The sequence below is a fragment of the Mirounga leonina genome, unplaced genomic scaffold (genome assembly GCF_011800145.1).
Source record: "Mirounga leonina isolate KUSES-001 unplaced genomic scaffold, KU_Mleo_1.0 Mir_170, whole genome shotgun sequence".
NCBI lineage: Eukaryota > Metazoa > Chordata > Mammalia > Carnivora > Phocidae > Mirounga > Mirounga leonina.
In genome coordinates, this window is record NW_023270433.1 from 6,104,159 (window position 1) to 6,127,669 (window position 23,511).

The 23,511-nt window shown below is 38.5% G+C and overlaps 1 protein-coding gene across 8 annotated transcripts in view; it reads left to right on the top strand.

Annotated features, from left to right (window-relative positions):
• Positions 1–23,511, top strand: part of FNBP1 (formin binding protein 1) — a 140,790-nt gene that overhangs the window by 85,646 nt on the left and 31,633 nt on the right. For all 8 annotated transcript variants that reach the window (XM_035015619.1, XM_035015620.1, XM_035015617.1 and 5 more), the window contains exons 7-8: positions 20,745–20,873; positions 21,964–22,110. In XM_035015619.1, the coding sequence (XP_034871510.1) occupies positions 20,745–20,873; positions 21,964–22,110 (276 nt within the window). The remainder of the gene's footprint in view (positions 1–20,744; positions 20,874–21,963; positions 22,111–23,511) is intronic.

The window sequence follows — 23,511 nt, forward strand, 5'->3', positions numbered from 1 at the left end:
AAATAAATAAATAAATAAATAAATAAATAAATAAATAAATAAATAAATTTTAGGGCTGCCTAGCTGGCTCAGGTAGAGCATGTGACTCTTGATCTTGGGGGCGTAAGTTTGAGCCCCACATTGGGTGTAGAGATTACTTAAAAAAGTTATATTAAAAAAAGAAAGCTTTTAATAAATAAATAAATAAATTTTAGAATTATAATATATTCAGTGTGTTTTGATTTTTCATCCATGTGTAGTGAACTTCTTTCTGCAGTTATGTTTTATGCCTTGAAGTCTGTTTCGCCTGATCTATACCAGCTCTTTGGGCTAGTGTTTGCCTGGCAAATCTTTCCCAAATTTTTATTCTACATGTTTCTTTGTCATCATATTTGAATGGGTCCCTCAAAAATGGCACATGGCTAGATTTCTTTTTCATCCAGTCTGATGGTCTTTTCCTTTCCCCTGGAGAGTTTGGGCTCATGTATACCATCTCGTCTTGTTTTCTCTTTGTCTCACTTTCTCTGTGTTCCCTTACCTCTTGCTCTGACACTTTTTATTTCTTGCCTTCTTCAGTTTTGAAGTTTTTGTTTTTACTTTTTTCATTCCGTTTTTCACCTATATGAAAGATTGGAGATTATGTATTCTCTTTCTGTGCTTTTATTGGTTGACCTAGATATTTTAACATACATATTCAACCTAAACTGTGAAGTAATTTGGAATCTTTACTAATGTTTTCCCAAACAACCTTTAACTAAACCAGCTTCCTTTGATTATCGCAGTTTATTTGTAATTATTTGGGGTTCCATTATACAAGTTAGGCTTTCATAATTTTATACAGTCCTCTAAGTGTGCTTTCTACTTTCTTTGTTCACCATTTCTTTTTGTATCTGGGATCTTATTCCTTCTTCCCAAAGGACATCCTTTAGAGGTGCCTTTAGCAGAGATTTATTGCAGTAAAATCTCAGTTTCTGTTTGATTGGAGTGATCATCACTCTCATTTTTGAAAGATGATTTCTCCATGTATACAATCCTAAGGCAATGTATTCTACCTGGAGGAGGAACTTAATTCTTCCATCTTCTGGCTCTCATTTGTGTTAAGTCGCAATGGGGAAGAAGTCAGTGTAACTGTTAATCCTTTGAAGATAATGCCTTTTCTTCTTGGTAACTATGGAGATATATTTTTTGGTCTTAGTTCTTCACTGAAATTTCACTATAATGTATCTATCTGTGAATTTCTTTTTTATCTTGCTTTTGATTCGGTGAGTTTGTTTTCCACCGCGTGTCTATCTCTCATTCTGCTAGTTCATCTGGAACTCTGATTATTAGGTGTAAGTTAAAACTTCTACTCTGTATCCTGTCTGCCTATTAACCTGTATTTCCATTTCTCATCTCTTGGTCTTTCTCTGTTGTGCCCCATGTAATTCCTTCAGATAAAATTTTCACTTCACTAATTCTTTCTTAAACTGGGTCTAATCTGTGGTTTAATGTATGCATTAGTTCTCTAATTTCAGTTACATTTTCACTTCTAGAAGTTCCTTTAGGCTCTCTTTAAAATCTGTGTAGTCTTTTTGTTATTTTCTTGTGACTTTGTCACATTTTCATGTCATATTTTACTTATTTAATACACCAATTTTATATTCTCTATTTAATTAATTTCGGCATCTACAATCTTTGTGGGCCTGATTCTTCAATTTGTTGTTTCTGCTGACTTGCTCATGGTGACTCATTTCCTTGTGTATTTTTGTGATATATGCATTTCTGCTATAATACCATAAGTGCATTGTTGCAAACCTTACGTTCTGAAAAAATACTGCCAAAAAAAAACCAAACAGGACTTCTGGGGGGAAAATAGGCCTAGAAACAGATCACTCAACAACTAGAGAACTTTGTAACCAGAACAACAACCCTGTAAAACTGGGCATCTGCATCGAGCACTATAGCCCTTGTCCTTCAAGATGTGGGTCTTTTGGAGTATTAGGACCTTCAGAGATTTAGTTTCTTGGGAGCATTCATTTCTGATGAGACTACTTTCATCAAAATGAAAAATCTGATCCAAATGGTAGTTTTTGGTAGTTATCCATCGTTTTCACACAGGGGGAAATATCTTCCCAGTTAACATTAACATACTGTGAAAACTTGCATACAGACTAGCAAGGCTTTTATGTTGTACCAAGGTCATAGTCCTATATTTCAGTCCTATAAAAAGGTATAAATCACAGCAGAAAAACATGTGAGGTACAGAACAGACTGGGTGATTATGAATGTGTGTTCCTTGGGATTTTATCTGTGTCCAAGGTTTAAAAGGAGTTCTCCAGGGAGCTGACATTCCCTGGGGTTGCTCCCAAGCCAGGACTGTGTCAATCTAAATTTCCAACTGGGGGTTTGAGATCCACACCTGCTGTGTGAGTTCTGGCCATTTGTGTGGTTCAGAAATTTCCATGATGATTTTTTTTCCCTTTGTTTATCTCCCTCAGGCCAGACCCAGGTTCGTTATCGGAAGTGCAGTTGCCGGGTCCAGTTATGGCTTTTGGACTTTCTGATAGGTCCTGGCCAAATTGAATTGTTCTGCTTGACTCTTTTTTACTATTTCCAAGGATATATTGTTTTTTCATATCCCGAGAACATCATTTTGTTATTTTTACGCAAGTACCATTTACGTCCTCTCCAAGGATATGATAAATTACCCGATTTTAGCATCACAACTTCGAAGCAGTTAGAGCAGTGTCACAACATTGGAATTCATAAGTTCTTTTGCCTAAGAGTATGACTTAGAGCACTGTAATTTCCCCAAACAAATGGCAGTTTGACTGTTAGATCAGTGCTCTGCTTCATCGCCAGTGAAGCTTCTCGTCAGTATCAAGCTGAAAGGATGTGATGTTTCAGTTTTTGTTGCTACATAATGTAATTTCCCATTGTGACTTCTGACAGTCTTTGAATCTAATATAAATGTCTTTCCCCCGTTTCCACAAATGATTAAATTATCTGACTGTATTAGAAATAACTCACCCTTTCTTGTACAGCAGTCAGCTCTGCACACTTGGAATGATATGACCGTGTTTACAAAGACATAACCCTTCCCACTGTTAGCAGGATGGACTTTTCTAGATTACATTTGGGTGTGATGATACAGGTGATGTGAACTATATGTGCATGCATCTTCTAAACTACTTAGGATCTGAGTTTGAGCCTGATTTTCTTCTTCTTCTTCTTCTCCTTCTTCTTCTTCTTCTTCTTCTTCTTCTTCTTCTTCTTTTTTAATTAAATGCCCCACACTTATTCATAAGCACTTTGTTCAAATCATCTGAATCTGCCCAAGTCCATGTGGAGCATCAGTAGACTTGCTTTGTGTTCACCATCAGTGTGTAGCCAGATATTTAGTAATTTGCTTACAAGAGGGTTTGTGTTGTCCTTGAGGCAGGCACCCAGTTTAACTAAAAATAAATATATGTTTGTAAAATAGACATAAGAAAAACTGGTAGTTTTATCTCTGGGCAAGTGAATAGATTTGGATGTTGTGAGGATGCCATGTTCCTCAGAGGAATGATGACAGAAGGAAATAGCTCAATGGAATGGATTTTATTGGTGATGAAACTCAAGGAAGTATGCAGTCTCTTTTCCTTTGCCAAATGCAGCTGTTGGAAGGGTTTGAACTTGAAGACTTAACATGAGTTCTAGTGATTAGGAATTAGGTGCTCTGGACTTGCAGAAGAACCAATATATGTCAGACTAGGTCATCCTGTGGCTCATGATCCATGTGCTTATGTTGAAAGTAAAACCAGACCCTTTCTTCCTCCCTTTTAATGAGGTGGAAAATATAGTCCTTACCATCTGTTTTGTAATAATGAGAAGTCAAAGGACTGCAAGGGAACATGGAAAAATCAAACAATATATGTCTTACTCAAATACAGGATTCTCTTGTAAAATAATGAGGATAAGGCGAAAGTATTTTATGCTGTTTACCTCCCCCCATCCCAGGCCCTCCTCAGACATGATCACTCTTGCCACTTGATATGTGTCCTTCTAGAATGTTTAAGATAATTTTTTTATTGGGGCACCTTGCTGGCTCATTCAGTAGATCATGCAAGTCTTGATCTCAGGGTCATGAGTTCAAGCCCCACATGGGGCATAGAGCTTACTTTAAAAAAAAGTTTTTTATTGAGGTGAATTTACATACAACAAGGTGGCCACATCGTAAGTGGACTGCTCAATGAGTTTTCACACATATATGAAATCATGTGCCACCACCTAACATAGGGGACATTTCTAGAACCCCAACAGGCTCCCTTGAACACTCCCCCGCTCCAAAGGTAACTATTATTCTGACCTCTATGATATGTTAGTTTAGCCTGCTTCTGTATTTCATACAAATTATTCAACACATATTCTTCTGTCTGGCTTCTCTGACTCAATATTATGTTTGTGAGATTCATATTTTTGTTGCATATGGTGCATATTTTTTGTTGTTTATGTTGCCCACTTGTGATTGCCATGTGGCATTCCATGTGTGGATATACCACAATCTGTTTATCCTTCCTTGTGTTTGTGGGCAATTTGGATTGCTTCCATACTGAGGCTAAATTAAGGAAAAATCTACCATGAACATATTTATATGTGGCTGCTGGTGGACATCATCTCTCACTTTTCTTGGGTATATACTTGGGTGTGGCATCCTGGGTCGTAGGTGTGTACCTGGCTCTGGCATGATGTGCCGCCACCAGGCTTGGCCAGCACATAGTCGGTGCCTGACAAGGTAGCTGTACCAATGGACACTCCTCTAGGGGTTGCTTCTCATCCTCACCAACAATAGGTGTTTATCAGTCTTTTTATTTCAACCTTTTGGATGAGTGCGGAGTGAAATCTTGTAATGGTCTTAATTTGTGCTTGCATTTTCTGGATAAAGGATGATGTTGAGCATTTTTTGAACCATGTGAATAACCTGTCTTGTAAAGTGACCAAATCTTTTGCTCATTTTAAAAATAGATTTTCAGGGCACCTGGGTGGCTCAGTCGGTTAAGTGTCTGCGTTCAGCTCAGGTCATGATCCCAGGGTCCTGGGATCAAGCCCCACATCAGGCTCCCTGCTCAGCGGGAGTCTGCTTCTCCCTCTCCCTCTGCCCCTCTCCACCCTGCTCATGCTCTCTCTCAGATAAATAAATAAAACCTTAAAATAAATAAATAAATAAAAATAGATTCCTTCTTTTCGGTGTAGAGGTATTCTTTATGAATGTGTATATGTATGTGTTTATACATATGTTCATAGGTATGTATATAATTATACAGTATATTTTTATGTCTCACTTCTTTTGATGAGCACAACTTACCAATTTTAATGAAGTCTAATTTACCAGTATATATTTTTTAAAAGATTGGTACCCTTTGTTTTCTGTTTAAAATATCTTTGGGGCGCCTGGGTGGCTCAGTCGTTAAGCGTCTGCCTTCGGGTCAGGTCATGATCCCAGGGTTCTGGGATCGAGCCCCACATCAGGCTCCCTGCTCAGCGGGAGGCCTGCTTCTCCCTCTCCTACTCCCCCTGCTTGTGTTCCCTCTCTCACTGTCTCTCTCTCTCTGTCAAATAAATAAATAAAATCTTTAAAAAAAATAAAATATCTTTACTTACCTTAGTAAAGCCTTTTGGTATGCCTTTAATTGTTAGGTGGGTGATGCTTTATCTTACAATTTTCATTATTGCTATCAAAATATTGTTGTATAATGGAAAAGCCTAGACAACCAGAATATTATTGTTTCCAAGTCACACATTTTTAAGGCTCATGCTTAGTTGCACAGAGAGACCGTCTCTCACTGGCCCCATCGCTCAGAAGCCCGGCGCCATCAGAACTGACTTGGTGCCAAAGGACCGTTGTTCCTTGACACTCTGAGCAATTAAACTCTTCATCTAGTCTCCCTTTTTTTTTTTTTTGCAGGTTTAGAGCATAGTGTGTAGACAAATGGGCAACTGATTACTTTTTAATGGAGTCAGTATTTCAACCTTTATGTAGTTTAGAGATTTCTTTGGAAGAATCAGAATTTTTAAGTAACTATTCGTTTATTTTATAAAAATGTTTCTATTAATTCTTTTCTTGCACTTTGCTTCTGCTTGGTACAGCTTTTTACCCAACTAAATCCTGAACTTGTCTTTTTCTATTTAAACATGGAGTTACCCTGTACCTATTTTTTTTTTTTTTTAATTTCAGGGAATTCTAATGGAATCATGACTTAATGGTCTCAGTCTCATTTTCAAAAAACATGTAACGGGTTGAAGAATTCCTAAGTTGCAAAGTGTTCATGTTCACCGTTCATTCCCTGACCCATTAGCCACCGACTATGTGCTGGCCAAGCCTGGTGGCCGCACATAATCACACATTCCTTGACTTTAAGGAGCTTGCTTTTCAGTTTCTTCCTGGTACTCAACTCTCTTTGTTGTGAATTTTCCCGTTTGCCCTCTAACCAACTCTTCAGTGGCATTTTGGTGACAAAGCCTTTATAGTCAGGTTTTATCTGTCACTCTGCTTTGGAAGAATGACATGCCAGACAAACTTGGGTGAGGAGCAGTGCCTAATCTCTGCATTCTGATAGAGCCGCAGCTGGTTAGTGTGGTGTTGGGATGAAAAAGGAAAAGGTTATCAAAATGAATGGAATGTGAACTAATATTTCTGAACAGAGAGAACAGTGTTTTCTAAATGCATGCATTACACGGAGTTCACCCATGTCAGGCAATGAATAATTCCCTTTCTCTAATTCGCCCTTGCCTTGTGACTGCTGGCTCTTACATAATTTCTAAATGCAAAATAGGATATTGTTTAACAAAAACTGCAGTTAGTGGTTACAAGTAGCAACAGTAATTGTTAGTGAGTTCCAGTTATGTTTTTAAACTCTGGTGTCAGTTTCTCCTTCCTAGAGGTCCAGTTTCATTTATCTTGTATGAATCTTTTACTGAAGTTTATAGGCAGTTGTTTGCCATGAAACAGTTAACATGGCTTCTTTATTCAAATTCATTGCAATTCTGAATATTGGCTAACCAGAGGAATTCTCTATAGGATGGGAGAAGTTTCCTTACCCGGCTTACTCGTGAGTGTTATATAACCTGATTTGAGGAAATGTTTTAAAAGTTAAATTAAATCCAAATCCCAACCATCAGCACCCGGAAGAGCGGGTCAGTTTCTCGGGGAGTTTGCATTTCCATTTCTGTGTAATATTATGGCTTCTAAATTATGTGGCTGTGAACGTCCTTTGCTTTTTAAATTCTACAGAGATGTCCCTATTGTGAGGTAGATTAGGAACTTCTGAGCCACTTATGAATGAAGGTAGAATTGTAAGGAGTATGTGATAAAACTTCATGTTTCTGATTATAATAAAATAAACGTGCTCTTTTTTATATCATATGTTTCATAATATAATATTTTAAAGGGAAAAATAAAATAATAATCTATGCTAATTTTACATAAGAATGAAGGAATTTACTTTGAATGATTATCAGTTTTATAATTATCTCAGTAAAATAAATGAAATGTAGCAGTTGAGGAAGGTTTCTTTAGTTGGAAGCCGTGCTGAGGACTCCGTAAGCACTGACAGGGTAGGCTTACTTCTATTCTAACTGAAGCCAGCTGAATAGCAGAGTGTTAAATTTTTTTACCATTTGGGGAAACAGCCTCTTGCAAGATGACTACTTTAGTCATTGTACGTATAAGGAATTGTACTATTAAATTTTTTCACTGCCCTTGCTCTAACTATGAGGTTTGACATCTTTATTGAACATGGTAATATCTTGAGTGCTTTTCCCAAATTTGTTTCATATCAAATGTCTGACTGGTTACCTGAAGGAATTGTTCACTGTAACAATTTAGAAAACAACCAAAAAATTTTTTTGAAAGAGGAAGTGGTTAGTCTGAACGCAGGAAATACATTTTGCAACTGCAGCTTGATCTTTTTTGGTTTAAAATGCTTTTTTATTTACGACGAGAGAAAAATGTGTACAATTTAAAGAGACTCTCAAAAATGGATATTGTTGCTATAAGTGGATCAATGTTCAAATCAAAGATTCTAGAGAAAACACTTCTGTTATTCTCTTGTTTATGTCTCTATCTGTAGAGTTTATATTCTGTGTATTTTTTCTCTCAGTATGCCTGTATTAAATGAACATCCTGAATGGTTTTGGTTGTTTCTATTCTTAATATTTGTCCTGGGTAGTAATGGATATGTTTTCCTCTTTTGACACTTCACATGGGAAATGGAATTTAATGGAAATTTTCTCCAATTATTAGATGTGGAATAAATGTATTTATATTTGGAAACAGGACATAACTTTGATCTGTGTCATAAGTGAACATTAGTAGGATGGGTTTTGTGTTTTTTTAAAGGCTGTGACATTCCATGTTAGTTTTACCATTAAAAATGAATTTGGGGGGGCACCTGGCTGGCTCAGTTGGTAGAGCATGCAACTCTTGATCTCCAGGTCATGAGTTTGAGTCCCATGTTCAGTGTAGAGATTACTAAAAATAAATAAATAAATAAACTTTAAAAAAATGCATTTGTGATAGGAATGTTGAAACATGCAATTATTTACTACAGTTAAGTGTTCCACACAAAAGTATTCAAGTTGCATTCAGCTCCAAGTTTTAGTTCATTTGCTACCAATTGTTACTATCTCTATATTGTAAACCTTAATTTTCATTTACTTATTTCTGAAGTAAGTAGTTTTTATGCTAAAAAAAATGGAGTTTGGTTAAATAAACATCCAAAAAGAAACAAGGAAGTCAAAATGTCAAAATCTCAAGAATATCAGGAATGTTGGGGGTGGAGGTGTTACCAAAAGTGAATTTATATAGAGATGAAATACTTCTGGGGCGCCTGGGTGGCTCAGTCGTTAAGCGTCTGCCTTTGGCTCAGGTCATGATCCCAGGGTCCTGGGATCGAGCCCCGCATCGGGCTCCCTGCTCTGCAGGAAGCCTGCTTCTCCTTCTCCCTCTCCCCCTGCTTGTGTTCCTTCTCACTGTGTCTCTCTCTGTCAAATAAATAAAATCTTTAAAAAAAAAAAAAAGAAAGAAAAGAAATACTTCTGAAAGCCTCTTCAATGAAATAGTTCCAGTATGCATTATTTATTTACATTAAAATGTTGACATGAGAATCTGCCTTAGCCTTGTTTTAGTGTTCCTAAAAGTATAACCATTGACAAACTCCAAGTTAATCTGCAACATACTAACGGAACCCAGTAAGACATTCTCATACCCCAGACCTGATGATTAAGATGACTTAAATAAAAATAATATGAATCTAAATATATATATTATATATGAACATATGAATATGCATACAAAATAAAAATGAATTAAATTCATAAAAATGATATTCACTTATTGATGTGTGTATGTGAGTGTGTAACGTCAGACATTTGGCACTCACTGTTCTAAAGGCTTTCTTATGGCAACTCAATAAAATTATTTTATTTTATTCTGTTTTATTTGGGGGGTTGGGTAGGGGCAGAGGGAGAGGCAGAGAATCCCAGGCAGGCTCCATGCCCAGTGCAGAGCCCGACTCAGGGCTCAATCTCACAACCTTGAGATCCCAACTGGAGCCGAAATCAAGAGTTGGATGCTTAACTGACTGAGCCACCCAGGTGCCCTATCATTTAATAAAATATTTTAATTTTCACTGATAATGAATGGCCTGCTTGGCCAAGAGCTCGTTCTTAATCTTGCTACTACATAGAAGTGGGTTCGGATCTTGTTTCTACCACTCACTAATGGTATGGCATGAGGCAGCTTGCTTCATCTCTGAGCGTGTTTCCTAGTCTATGAAATAAGGATAATATTGTGCACCACAAGGGCTTGTTGTGAGGTTTAAGTGGAATGGGATACACATAAAGGAGAGGACTGTTTTTGGACTGCAGTTAATTGGTCAACACTGTTGTCATCATCTGTATTTTGCCTGTTTGTGTCCTTCTCTTTTGATTACTTCTGGCTCCTTCCTCCTGCGTCTTGCTCCTTTGACCTACTGTGAATCAGTTGATATTTTGAACATTCTAGGCATGTAGGCATTCCACAAGAATATTTATTGAACAAATAATGCATAGCTTCAATAGGATTACAATAGGTACCTTTCATGAGGGCTCTTGTTAGCCAATAATGATGAAATGGAGAGACAAGGAAAACTTGAGTCCATTGGAGAATAAGATAGAGTATCATATGTTATATGCCAAACTGCATGGTGAAGATAATTAGAACAATAGCAGTTTGAAAAAAAAATGGTTTATGAGATACATCATATGTAAAATCACCTGACCCTCTGAGCAGCAAATACTGGGAGCTCAAAGTCGTTCATGGATTCTGCTTATGTAAAAGCTCTATGCAGATTACAGGTTGTTGAGATAGGCCTGAGGACAGAATTGGGGCATGAAGATGAACGATGTGCAGAAATGGAAAAGATGGAGCAGACAGAGAGCAACTGAGTGGAAAGAACCCCATCCAGGGCTCTGTGGGAAACATGCTACCCATGTTGACCTGCCTGGTGGGACAGGGGGCTAAGCAGGATCTCCTGGAGAGATGAAATGAGAACAGATTATGACAGATATTAAAAGAAAAGCCAAATGGCAGAATGAACATGACCCTGATGAAATGCTATTGAACCTCCTTCTCAAAAAACTCACACTGGAAAAGTGCTTTATATTTTCTAAAAGACTTTTAACCCCCTCTAGAATTCTTTTGGATAAAAAGTGTAAGGCTATAAGCTCTTGAATTATCATTAGCCTTAAGTGGCTACTAGATTATGTTAAATGAGCTCTTTACTCTTAACCGCTGTAGACATATAAGGCAGGGCCAGTGTTGTTACTTCTTACATATGATTCCTCTCTGGGTTACATTTCTTCCTTCCTGGATGATAGGTTGTTTTACTTTTTTTTCCATGAGGGTTTGTGAGCAGTAAGTTCACTATTTGTCTGAAATGTCTTTATTTTGCCTTCCCTCAAGTGTGATAGTTTAACCAGGTGTAAAATTCTCAGATGACGTTTATTTTCTCTCAACACATTTTGAAATCTCATCCCATTGTCTTTTATCACTGATCGTTCCTCTTGGGAAGTTGGCTGTCTACTTAATTGTATTCCTTTGTAGATATTTGACTTTCCTTCCCTGGTTGTTAAGACCTTATCTTTGCCTTTGGTGAAACACTATGATGTTTCAAAGTATACACTTTTTTATTTCTAATTTTCCTGCTTGGGGCTCAAATGGGAGTTTGTTCCTTTTGTAAATGTAGGAAAAGCTTTCAGGTGTTAGCTCTTCAAATGTTGCCTATGTTTCATTCTCTCAAAGTGTTGGTTCTGGGACTCACAGTAATTGTGTGTGAAACTTATTTTATTCCAGGTGCCTCCTAACTTCGTTTTCATTCCTTCCCTTTCTTTATCTCTATATATTACATTTTGTGTAACTTTCTTAGCTATTTCATGAATTCTCTTCAGTTATTCTATTATTTAACTCATGTATTAAAATTTCAGTGACTGTATTTTTTATTTCTAGACATTCCATTTGGTTCTTTCTCAGATATGCTTCATCTTTATAATGTCTTATTATTTTCTTGGAGTTCTATTGCTTCTTTTATTTCTTTAATTATTTTAAATATTCTTGTTTTCCCTCTCTCTCTCACTCTCTCTCAAATAAATAAATAAATAAATAAATAAATAAAATAAGTAAAATAAGGTATTAAAAAGGGGGGGGGCACCTGGGAGGCTCAGTCTGTTAAGTGTCTGCCTTTGGCTCAGGTCATGACCCAGGGTGCTGGGATCAAGCCCCACATTGGGCTCCCCAATCAGTGGGAAGTCTGCTTCTCCCTCTCCCTCTGCCCCTCCCCCATGCTCTCGCTCTCAAATAAATAAAGTATTTACATATTCTTGTTTTATATTTTCTTCCAAATTGTTCTTTTAGCTTAAATTCTTATTGTGATAATTTTTCTATTGTATCACCTCTCACGGTAGTTTATTCCCTTGTGCATTTATGATTATTATTGTCTTTTTCATATGAGTGTGTCTTCAATAGGGATGGTTTTTTCTCTGAGAATCTCATAAAAGCAGGATTATATGAAACCCAGTAAGATTTTATATTGGTTTCTTCCAGACAACCTGGGACTGCTTTTTATGTTAATTACTTGGGTCGGGAATTCTTGTACCATCTGTATAATACATACAAGTTTAAGATTTTGTTTCTCAGAGGACACACTTCCTCTACTCCACCCCATAGCCTGAGACCTTAACAAGCTTCCTTGCTGTCTTGTCTGGTCACTAGAGAAGTTTTGTTAGGTGTCACCCAGCTTAAAGAAAAACAGAGAAAAAGGAACATTGAGATTAAAATAAAGGGTCTGTGGTCTTATGTCTTGAACTCATTGATGAGATATGCTGAATACCACATGGAAGATTTTTAGAATTAAACCCTACTGATTAAACATCTGCTGTGACTTGGGTACTCAGGGTGAATAGCTGCTAACCTACCACCAAAAACACATCAGATCTCTTCAGAACAGGAAGCCTGTATTTCTTTTCTTTCCTTCGGGAATGTAACATGACTGTTTTTTTTTTCGTCTTCTGAGGAATGTATCTTTTCTAGAACAGCATTCCATATTTTTGTTCTTCACAGTAGCACCACGGCCATAGAGAATGATCGTTTGGGCATTAACTTTCTAGAATCTAGGCTGTCATTTTCAGCTGTATGTATCTGAAACCTTATGAGTGTCATATTCTGGGGTGAAGTTATTAAGGTGAGAGGGAGAAGAGAAAGAGGTAATCCATTTCTACCCTGCCACAACTGAAAACTCAAGTCTCTTGCCAATGGCAGTGCATTAGAAACCAGGGAAGAGAAGGGAGCCAAGTCTTGGAGACCATGATTTATATTTTACCAAGATCTCTGAGCTCATACCAAATTTTTCACGAGCCTACCCTGGAGCGCTGCCAACCTCAAAATGAACAATATCAGTATTGGCTTCTCTTTTAGCAGAAATGGCCACTCACCTTGAGTAAATAGATATTTCAAATTCTACTTTTCAAATAAGGCAACCAGGGTATAGCGGAACAGAAGGCCTTTTCTTAAAACTGTTTAGCAAGTGAATGGCCCATGTGGGATTGAGATGCTGGTCTCATTTGCTATCTTCCCGTGTACTCTCCTTCTGTTTCAGTGACTATGCACCAAAGTAACCTACAATACTGGGGCTAGAAGTTGTAAGACTGTTGGGGAAAAAAAAAAATCAGGAAATTGCTGAAATATTTCAAGCATATTTCTTTGGTTAACTTATTTTGAAGTTTTTCTCTGTTTTGTATTTTAGCTGCCTTTATAATTTATCAGAGACAGACTCATTGTTTTGGCAAGTCCCAGGCCTGGAAGGCTCCAACAAAAACTCCCAGCACTCCATCTGAATAGGAATTTTTAAATGCATTCTTAGTCTTGAATTTAAAAATGTATTCTAGATGCAACAGTTTGCTGGGAAATTTAAACAATGCCATTTATCATATAACAACATTGCTCCAGACAGAGAACTTTTTCATCTCTTCCTTTGCTAGTATCCCTTCTACTACATTATCTTTTTAGAGCTCTTTCTTTCTTTTTCTTTTTCTTTTTTTCTTTTTCTTTTTTTTGGGGGGGGGTGGATCTCAAAGGCAAGCCGTTACCTCTTCAGCTTTTAAGTTTCTGGAATTCAGCATTAGAATTTGTTTCTTTAACTAATCTTTTTGGCAAAATAGAATATTCCTTAATCACTCGTAAAAGAAGTGATCACTATTGATGTCTTATTTTTACAATAATCGAATTATGCTGTGAATACTGTTTTGGAAACTTAAAAAATATTTTTTTAAATCACATACAGCTTTCATTTTCCCTAGTCATTAAATACTCTTCTACAATTTTTTTTTATAGGCTACACCTTAGGCCATCAAGGTTATGAGATATCTTTAACCAATGACATTACTGGGCATTTGCTTCAAATTATTGTCTATTATAAATAATACTGTGATGGATATATTCTGTGAACATTTAAAATGATTTCATTACCAGGGCGCCTGGCTTTTGGCTCAGTCAGTGGGATGTGCAACTCTTGATCTTGGGGTTTGTGAGTTCGAGCCCCACATGGGGTGTGGAGAGGACTTAAAAAGTAAATAAACGTAAAAATGAATGAATGAATAAAATGATTTCATGAGGATGAATTCCCAGAAATAGAGTTGTTGAGTCAAGGACTCGGGGAGATGAACTTTACTGACCAATCCTAGAGAAATCCAGTATACCAACTAGAGTTTTCAGGGATTCTCCACCAGTTGCTGTGTGGTTTTTGTTTTTGTTTTTGTTTTTAAGATTTTATTTATTTATTTGCCAGAGAGAGAGAGAGCACAAGCAGGGGGAGCGGCAGGCAGAGGGAGAAGCAGACTCCCTGCTGAGCAAGGAGCCCCATGTGGGACTCGATCCCAGGACCCTGGGATCATGACCTGAGCCGAAAGCAGACGGTTAACCAACTGAGCCACCGAGGCGTCCCCACCAGTTGCTGTTTTTATGGATCTCAAAAGTACCTAAAAAATAGGTCAGAGTATTCAGTGGCCTGTCCTCCCTCATATGCTGCCAAGGCATGTGTGTTTCTCATTAACCCGGCCGTGTCTAAGGAAGGGTGCGCTGTTGGTCGGAGCTCCTTGCCACTCTGAGAATCACCAAGTTTGCCAGCTGTCGATTGGGGATCGTTGTAACGTGCTGGTGTCATTCGGTGGCATCACTGCAGCTGTGCTTCTGGAACTTCCCACTGACTTGCCCCAGGCTGCCTTATCTGCTCTCGGTTTTCACAGATCACAAATTAAGGACTCCAGGTTGTCACATTCCCAGTGATCATCAGACAGAGGAATGAGCAGGCACTTTGACTTTCTAAACCACCCATTTCTGTAAATGGGAATTATTTACAGCGAGCAAATTTTTGTAATCGGGTGAAAAAAGAACTAAAGGTGGAGAGAAGCCAGATAACCCAGGTTATTAAATTTTATAAGTTTAATTTTATCCACCATATATTTTTTTAAGTCATCTCTACCTCACTCGGTGTGGGGCTTGAACTCACAAACCCCGAGATCAAGAGTCACATGCTCTACTGACTAAACCAGCCAGGCTCCCCAGTTTTATCCACAATATTGAGTCAGTGGCTCAGATGATTTGAAGGAGGGTGAATTTGGAGCCAAGAGACCCACTGGATCCTTGCTGTGCCTCCAGCCCAGGCTGCTAACCCTTCTGGATCCCAGTGATGGCAGTCAAGCTCTGGAGCTGCCCCAAGTCTCCAGCTATTGGATAATAATTACAGGCAGCCTGGCAGGGGTGCAAAATCATGAATTCCGAATAAAATCTCGATTTAGCCCCCTTTTCCGTCCAGCCTAAAATACAGTTGGTTTCTTTTTATGATAATGATGAAATAAAACATCGAAAGTACAGCTGCCCGGGAGAACCTTTACTATCGTTTGAGCTACCAGTGGTAACTGTAAATTATTCCTCACCCCAGATTTTTGGGAGCAAAGGATGGGCCTTTTAAATTTGTTCTATTACATGCTTTTAACAAAGGAAAAAAATGGCTTTCCAAAACCTCTGAACACTGCTGCAGTAAATGGTTTATCACTTAAGGAACAGCAGTGTATATAAAAATGTGGGAGGTCTGAGGCCATGTTCAAAAAATTAATAAATCTCATTATTTATTTACCGTAAATATATAAATGGAACCAGTGCATATTTGCCCATTTTTGTGAAAAGGTCAAAAGCCATGAGCAGCCCTGAGAAAAGACCTAAGTGTATAATTTCTTAAGCAAATCGACCATGTGCCCCACGTGAAAGCAAACATGTTTCTTAGTACGCCTTATATTCTCTGCTCATGACAGCTGAGACTGAGCCAACAGTGTTGTTTTCTTCCTTAATATCTGAAATATTAAGGGGAAAAAATAACACTGAACTGAACAGGAAGTCGCAGCACATTTTGGCCAATGCTAATAGTCTAAATTTAAGTAACTAAATGGATTACAGTATTTTTATCTTTAAACCCATTAGGATTTAGAAGCATTGGGCTGCAGTTCAGTTTCTAAATTATTGTTTTCTTTATTTAGAAACTGCAGCTCTGACCTTTTGGGCAATCCAGCTTTACTTCCATGGGACATTTAGAGGGGGCGTGTAAAAAGCCAGTGAAGTCATACTCAAGAGGTACATACATAGGCCTGTTTGGATTTATTTGGGGAGATTCCCAAGGGTTTGTCAAAGAAATTCTAAAGTTTAAATTCAGCCTTTCTGATTGACAGTGAAAGTGGTCTAGATCTTATTCAAAGATGTCTGTGATTTACAGCCTCAGGTGATTGTGGTCATTCTGGACTTTTTAAAAATATTTTCTCTAAATTCTATAACTGACTCATTAAAAAAAAAAAAAATCTTCTGAACTTCCCCCTGCCCTACAAGATGCAGTGTCTTGTATTCTTAGAATGATAACTTTAATTGCAAGCAAGATACAAGCTTATGGTGTGGCTTGGGAAGGAAGTACCTCTTGAAGATAATAGTCACTATTTTTAGACTGACTTAAACAGAGAGGAGAAAGAGTGATCTTTATGATCTTCATTTAGCCTTAGACTAGGAGATGCACTCTCTAAAATATCTAGTTACTGGTTACTTCGGATAAGTTTTCAAAAGCACTTTTAAAGATATTTTTAAAAATGTATTTGTAATGAGTAACTGACTCAATGCTAGTTTTAGAGAAAGATTCCTTCTAATTCCATTGCAAAATAAACATAACAGCTTACTAAACAAAAATAGATTTTCCATAGTAAAACTATTCAGAACAATGGCACATTCCTGGGCCCGGGATTCAAAAGTGGGTATTAATTCAAAGCAGCTGGATGCTGGGATTGAGAACAAGACTGTCCTGTCTTCCTGCCTCAGCCCTGCAGAATTTGATGTGCGACAATATTTTACTGCTTTTAAGTGCTTCTCTATCCTATTAGTGAGCGAGAGGGGGTGGAGGGAGAGAGAGACTGTAGGAAAATTCCTACAAAGACTATATAGGAATACATACACTTTGCAACCTTATGTCCACGTTTTTGCATTTAAGAAAAACTCCCAGAGAGATCATGCTTCTTTAACATAAAAGGTAGACCCATTCCCTCTGATTGTCTGATTTGTTTTCTTTTACTCAGCTAACTTTCCAGGGCTGGAGTTTTATACTTTTTTCCTGATTTCAGCTTCTTCCACAGTTCCCATCTAGTGGTCCCTAGTTATGTTTTGGGATCACTGTAGATAAAATTTGTAAAGGGCATCGTGAAACTATTATGAGTTAGTATGCTAACGAAAGCAATTATATAACCCAAGTAAACACATTATTGTTAGAGATTTAGGGGAACTGAGAGGAGAGGATCATTGCCACTTCCAACCAGATGGTAGTGGGGTACTCCAGCAGGGCGCCCCAGTTCTCATGAGTAAAACATTTCATGGTTAGTATGATGGGTTTATTGTCAGGAAGCTTGTATCCGCTCATGGTGTGTGTGTGTGTGTGTGTGTGTGTGTACGTGTGTCCATGTCCATATGCACATACCTACACGTGCATAATGATGACATTCAGCTCTCTGTTTCAGAGCTGAAGCTATTTTAAAAACTCACCAAATTCGAATAATTTCTCCAGAATAAATAAGGGGACTCCCGTCTTGTTACTTGTTACTTTTATTTACAAGGGAGATGAGGAAACAACCCCCCTCACCTTGAATTTTGGTAAGACTGTTTCTGAGGAAGGTTTGTAAACGAAATAGAGAATTTTTTAGAAATTTGAGGTCTACCTGGGAGTTTCCTTGGTTTTTTTTTTTTTTTCATATTCATAACAAAGTGATACATGATAAAACTCTAAGTAATTGAAAGAGTTAAAAGGTTTTTTGTGTTGGAAACATTAGATGAACAGATGGTATGCGCGTAGGTGGGAAAGCTATTATTTAAACAGAGGAGGGCTAGTGTATACTGGAAGGGCATAGATTTTTGAGGGTAGCTGGGGACTTAACATTGTGGGGGCCAGATTAATATATTTACTAGTGGACACGGTAGAAGCGGAAGCCAGAGCATATGGTCAGGAAGGGAGTTAACAGGCTGCTGACAAAGAGGAAGAATATGGCCGTTGAAGTAACCAAGGGGAGATGAGAAGTAGATAAAAATGGTTTTGAGATCCCTAAGGGCCTTGAGAACCTAAAAGAACCTCAGCTGATAAGGAAATCAGTTTGGCAATATTTATATTGTTAACCTTTGTCTGAAAAGTGTTCGAGAAGAGAATGAAGGAGGCAGCTCTGAATGACCACGCTGGGCTTTCACCAACACGCTGATAAGTGAAATGTGTCAAGGAAGTGAAAATCAGGTGAAGCCTCCAAGTCACGGAAGCAGGAAACCATAAAGAACACCAAGATGCGGAAAATCTGGTAGTAGATGCTAGATGATCAAACAGAAAGTGGGGCACTGACTTTACTTTTGAATGCGTCCATGTTCTTTTTTGTCCGTTTAAAAAACGAGTAGGTTTAGTAAAACAAAACAAAAAACACACAAAGAAACAAAAAGTTCCCGTAGTTATGTTGGAACAAGGTCCTTCCTGTTGTGTTTTTGGCTCGGTCTGGTAACTGGCCAAGTCACCTGCTGGCCAAGCCACTCTTCATCTGACAGGGGGTGGTTTTTGCCCTGCATGAACTTCAAACTGTGTTTGAGATTCATGAGGTCATATTTCTCAAGACATCTCCAAAGTGCTAGATGAATCCAAGGTGGGATCTCCAGTGTAACCATCAGTGGTATTTGTGGATGACTTCAGAGTTTACAGGCATTCTTGTTCAAGCTTTAAAATCAATTCTGGGGGCGCCTGGGTGGCTCAGTTGGTTAAGCGACTGCCTTCGGCTCAGGTCATGATCCTGGAGTCCCCGGATCGAGTCCCGCATCGGGCTCCCTGCTCAGCGGGGGGTCTGCTTCTCCCTCTGACCCTCTTCCCTCTTGTGCTCTCTGTCTCTCAGTGTCTCTCTCAAATAAATAAAGAAAATCTTTAAAAAATAAAAAAAATAAAAATAAAATAAAATCAATTCTGCAGGGGCACCTGGCTGGCTTGGTCACTGGAGCATGTGACTCTTGATCTCGGGGTCATGAGTTCAAGCCCCACATTGGGTGTGGAGCCTACTTAATTAAAAAAAATAATAAAATAAAATCGATTCTGCGCCCTTTCGTGTGGGTGTGTGATTAATCAAAATATGAATTAGAAGAGAGAAACAAATGTATGAATTTTGTTATTGATTATTTAGGAGAAGGTCAATGCAGGAAAACACAAGATAGCACATACTCATACACAAACAAAAAACACAAAGAGGGCACCATATTTACCACTTCTTTTTTTTTTTTTTTTAAGATTTTATTTATTTATTTGACAGAGAGATAGAGAGCACAAGTAGGCAGAGAGGCAGGCAGAGGGAGAGGGAGAAGCAGGCTCTTCGCTGAGCAGGGAGCCCGATATGGGGCTCGATCCCAGGACCCTGGGATCATCACCTGAGCCGAAGGCAGACGCTTAATGACTGAGCCACCCAGGCGCCCCAAATATTTACTACTTCTTTAAACTGTATACTAAAAGTAAACATCTGGATGCCTCCCTGGCTCATTCGTGGAGCATGCGACTCTTGATCACTGGGTTCAAGCCCCATGTTGAGTGTAGAGATTACTTAAAAAAATAAAAATAGGAATGCCTGGATGGCTCAGTTGTTTAAGCATCTGCCTTTGACTCAGGTCATGATCCCAGTTCTGCATTGGGCTCCCTGCTCAGCAGGGAGCCTGCTTCTCCCACGGCTTGTGCTCTCTCTCTCTCAGATAAATAAATAAATAACATCTTTTTAAAAAATAATAAGTAAAAATAATAATAAACATCATGGAAGTGTTAGAAAGGTCCATATAGATCAGGGTTCCTATGCCTTTGTAATTCATGAACTCCATTGAGAATTGGATAAAAAAGTTTATGGACTGGGGTGCCTGGGTGGCTCAGTTGGTTAAGTGTCTGCCTTCAGCTCAGGTCATGATCTCAGGGTCCTGGGATCAAGCCCCGCATGAGGCTCTCCGCTCAGCAGGGAGCCTGCTTCTCCCTCTCCCTCTATGCTCTCACTCTCTTTCAAATAAATAAATAAAATCTTTAAAAAATTGTATGGATTCCTCCATCCCCTCCTTAAGAAAAAAAAACTATATATATTATATAAAATATGTGTACTAGGGCGCCTGGGTAGCTCAGATGGTTAAGCGTCTGCCTTCGGCTCAGGTCATCATCCCAGCGTCCTGGGATCGAGTCCCGCATCGGGCTCCCTGCTCCGCGGGAAGCCTGCTTCTCTCTCTGCCTCTCTCTCTCTCTCTGTCTCTCATGAATAAATAAATAAAATCTTAAAAAAATAAAAAAATAAAAAAATAAAAAAAAATAAAATATGTGTACTATTATAAAAATATATGAGCATAGATTCCCACAGGGGCCATCTAGGTAACATAAATATGTGAATTGGGCCAAGTGCAGACAATAAAGAATAGGGATACTTGTGTCAAACTAGAAAGTAATGCCAAGTTAAGACAATAGAGAATGGTAGGGTTTGTGAAAAACTAGGATGCACATCCTCACCTAAACTAAATTCAAATTCTAAACAATTTCTAGAAAATAACACCTGCAAAATATAACACATTGGAGGTAAATTTGACTGCAAACCCCTGCGGTTTGCAGTTCTAGGCTCTTATTATATCTAAACACGGGGGTACTCTCATTTTTTGTCCCCAGGCGCGACAGCAAGCTCAAGTACGTCACCAAATGGCAGAGGACAGCAAAGCAGATTACTCATCAATTCTCCAGAAATTCAACCACGAGCAGCACGAATATTACCATACTCACATCCCCAACATATTTCAGGTAAGTAATTCAGGCTTCTCGGATTGGCTTTGCCTTTAGAGACACATGGCTTTGGAATCATGATTGCTGGGCTTATATTGAGTATTTAATATATTAATTCTAAATTTCCTCAAACTGAAGTCACTTTTGAAAGCATCCAGGGAGCGCCTGGGTGGCTCAGTCAGTTAAGCACTTGACTCTTGATCTCAGGGTCATGAGTTCAAGCCCTGTGTTGGGCTCTGCTCTGGGCATGGAGCCTACTTTAAAAAAAAGGGTATATATATATATATATATCAAGCATTGACTGGCAATAAGATGAAATATAATATTAATCTCAAGGTTAATCAGTGACCTTTCCAGATGTCCTCAGTTTGCACCTGCAGCCTTTCTTTGCTAGTCTTAGAAGTACAGTTCTTAGATTAGCACCCTCTTTGCTAAAAGGACCAATCAGATCATAAAATGCCAACTTAATTTTAGGAGTTCCTAGCAGAATTCATACGGTTGTAGAATTTGAACAAATGACAGTCCTTTTCTTTGGATTGTTTTTCTTCTGGCTACTTTAGGTTGTCAGAAATGGCATGAGAAAAGTTGTAGACATGTTCTCCCACTTTGGGAATCTTCTACAACTTGTGAACTGGGGTCCAGTTGTAGAAAAAATAACAAGTATCTGCTTCTTCATGTCTACACACACAGGAATCAAGAACCTCCAGCTTGTAGACGGAAGATACACAGTTACCTCTCAGCCTGTGTTGGGTTGAGACCATTAACCACACCAGGCTTTTGGTAGAGTGAAATACCCGATCAAAGGCGGAGGAGAGGTTTGAAATGTATCACCAAATGGTGTCAATGATAAAAGCACTTGAGCTTGGGGTTCTCACTGAAATTGGGATGGAATCCTATAAAGTATACATTTGGACAGCCTAACAACTCATAAAATATGTGTACAGCTGGTGAAGATGGAGGCAATAATGATAATGATCATGTAGCTCTAACCCTACCAATTGGCCTATTTCCATCCCAGACTATTTGTTTGAGGTAACAATGCCGCTGAAAACAACTTCCGTGAGTCATAGTGGACCAAATTAATTTCATACAAAATCTAATGTTGCAGAAAATACAGGAGATGGAGGAAAGGAGGATAGCGCGAATCGGGGACTCGATGAAGACCTATGCAGAGGTGGACCGGCAGGTGATCCCAATCATTGGGAAATGCTTGGATGAAATAGTAAAGGCAGCCGAATCCATCGATCAGAAGAATGTAAGTATTGTAGTTTGGACTTAATTTACAACGAAGGACTCCTGGTTCCATTATTTCTTTGCCGCCGTCCACAGTGACCTCACTGAGTCATCTCGAGATGGGTAGTTGCTTCCAGTGCTCACGAGTACTTTGTAGCAGTGGTAACACCACTTCTGAGTGTTCTGTTCAACTCTCGGTGTTTTGGATTTAGCTCTCAACTTTCTTTTCCAGAAAACACAGGTAAATCTGAGACATTGCAGAATTAAATTGTTTTCCTGTCAGTTGGCTGAGTAACTCCCCACACCGGGATCTGGTTCTTTAGGTCACTGTTGACATTTTGCAGACCAGATAATTCTTTTTTTTTTTAAGAAGAGCATGCAACTCTTTTTTTTTTTTAAGATTTTATTTATTTATTTGAGAGAGAGAATGAGAGACAGAGAGCATGAGAGGGAGGAAGGTCAGAGGGAGAAGCAGACTCCCCGCCGAGCAGGGAGCCCAATGCGGGACTCGATCCCGGGACTCCAGGATCATGACCTGAGCCGAAGGCAGTCGCCCAACCAACTGAGCCACCCTCTAGGGCACAATCGTCTGTCTGAGAACACTACTGAGGGCCAATGTCATTCATTTGGATTACTTTCCTAGAAACCTATTTCCCTCAACAAAAATATCAACTAGGACACCAGCAGGGTTTTACAAACATCTATTATTTTGCAAAACCAAATATTTAACAAAAAGCGATGTCATAAGTATTCTTTGTCATAAGAGCGTCTTAAAATGAGTCTAGGCAAGGGACCAAAGTGGTCTTTCCTGTATGAACATATCTTACGTATAGATTCTTCATTGCTGTAAGGACATTTTAGGTGTATTAACATTTTTAAGGCCATCTGTGTAAAAAAATTGTTATCAACCCAATGTGCAGAAACACTTCCAAATGTGTTAACTAGTAAGTGTTTGTAGGAAGAACGGTTCCAGTAGCAGGCATATTTTTTTGATTTTAGGATTCCTTGATCTCTATTTTATTAATATCTATTCACCTGGAGCCTCCTTCTTCAGTGATTTCAGCTAACTTTTTTGAGGAAAATTACTAATGCTTATTGTGTTTCCCCCATAAAACTACATTATGCCAAGAAGTAGGTGCAGGTGATCAAACCATCCTTTCCTTACAATGAACATGTCTTTATTTGACGGTTTTATCTCCTTTAAGCATCTCCAAAGAGAGACAGTCCTTTTGCTGAACACATGTCTTGGTTGAGACACATGTGACTGGTCATGCATCCATGTAGTCCAGTTTCCCGTTTTCTTACCACCATTACCTCATTGATTTTGGACATCTCTGCATCCTCGGTTTCAGAAAAATCTTTTTTTTTTTAATTTCTTTTTTAAAAATAAAGATTTTTCTTTATTTATTTGAGAGCAAGAAAG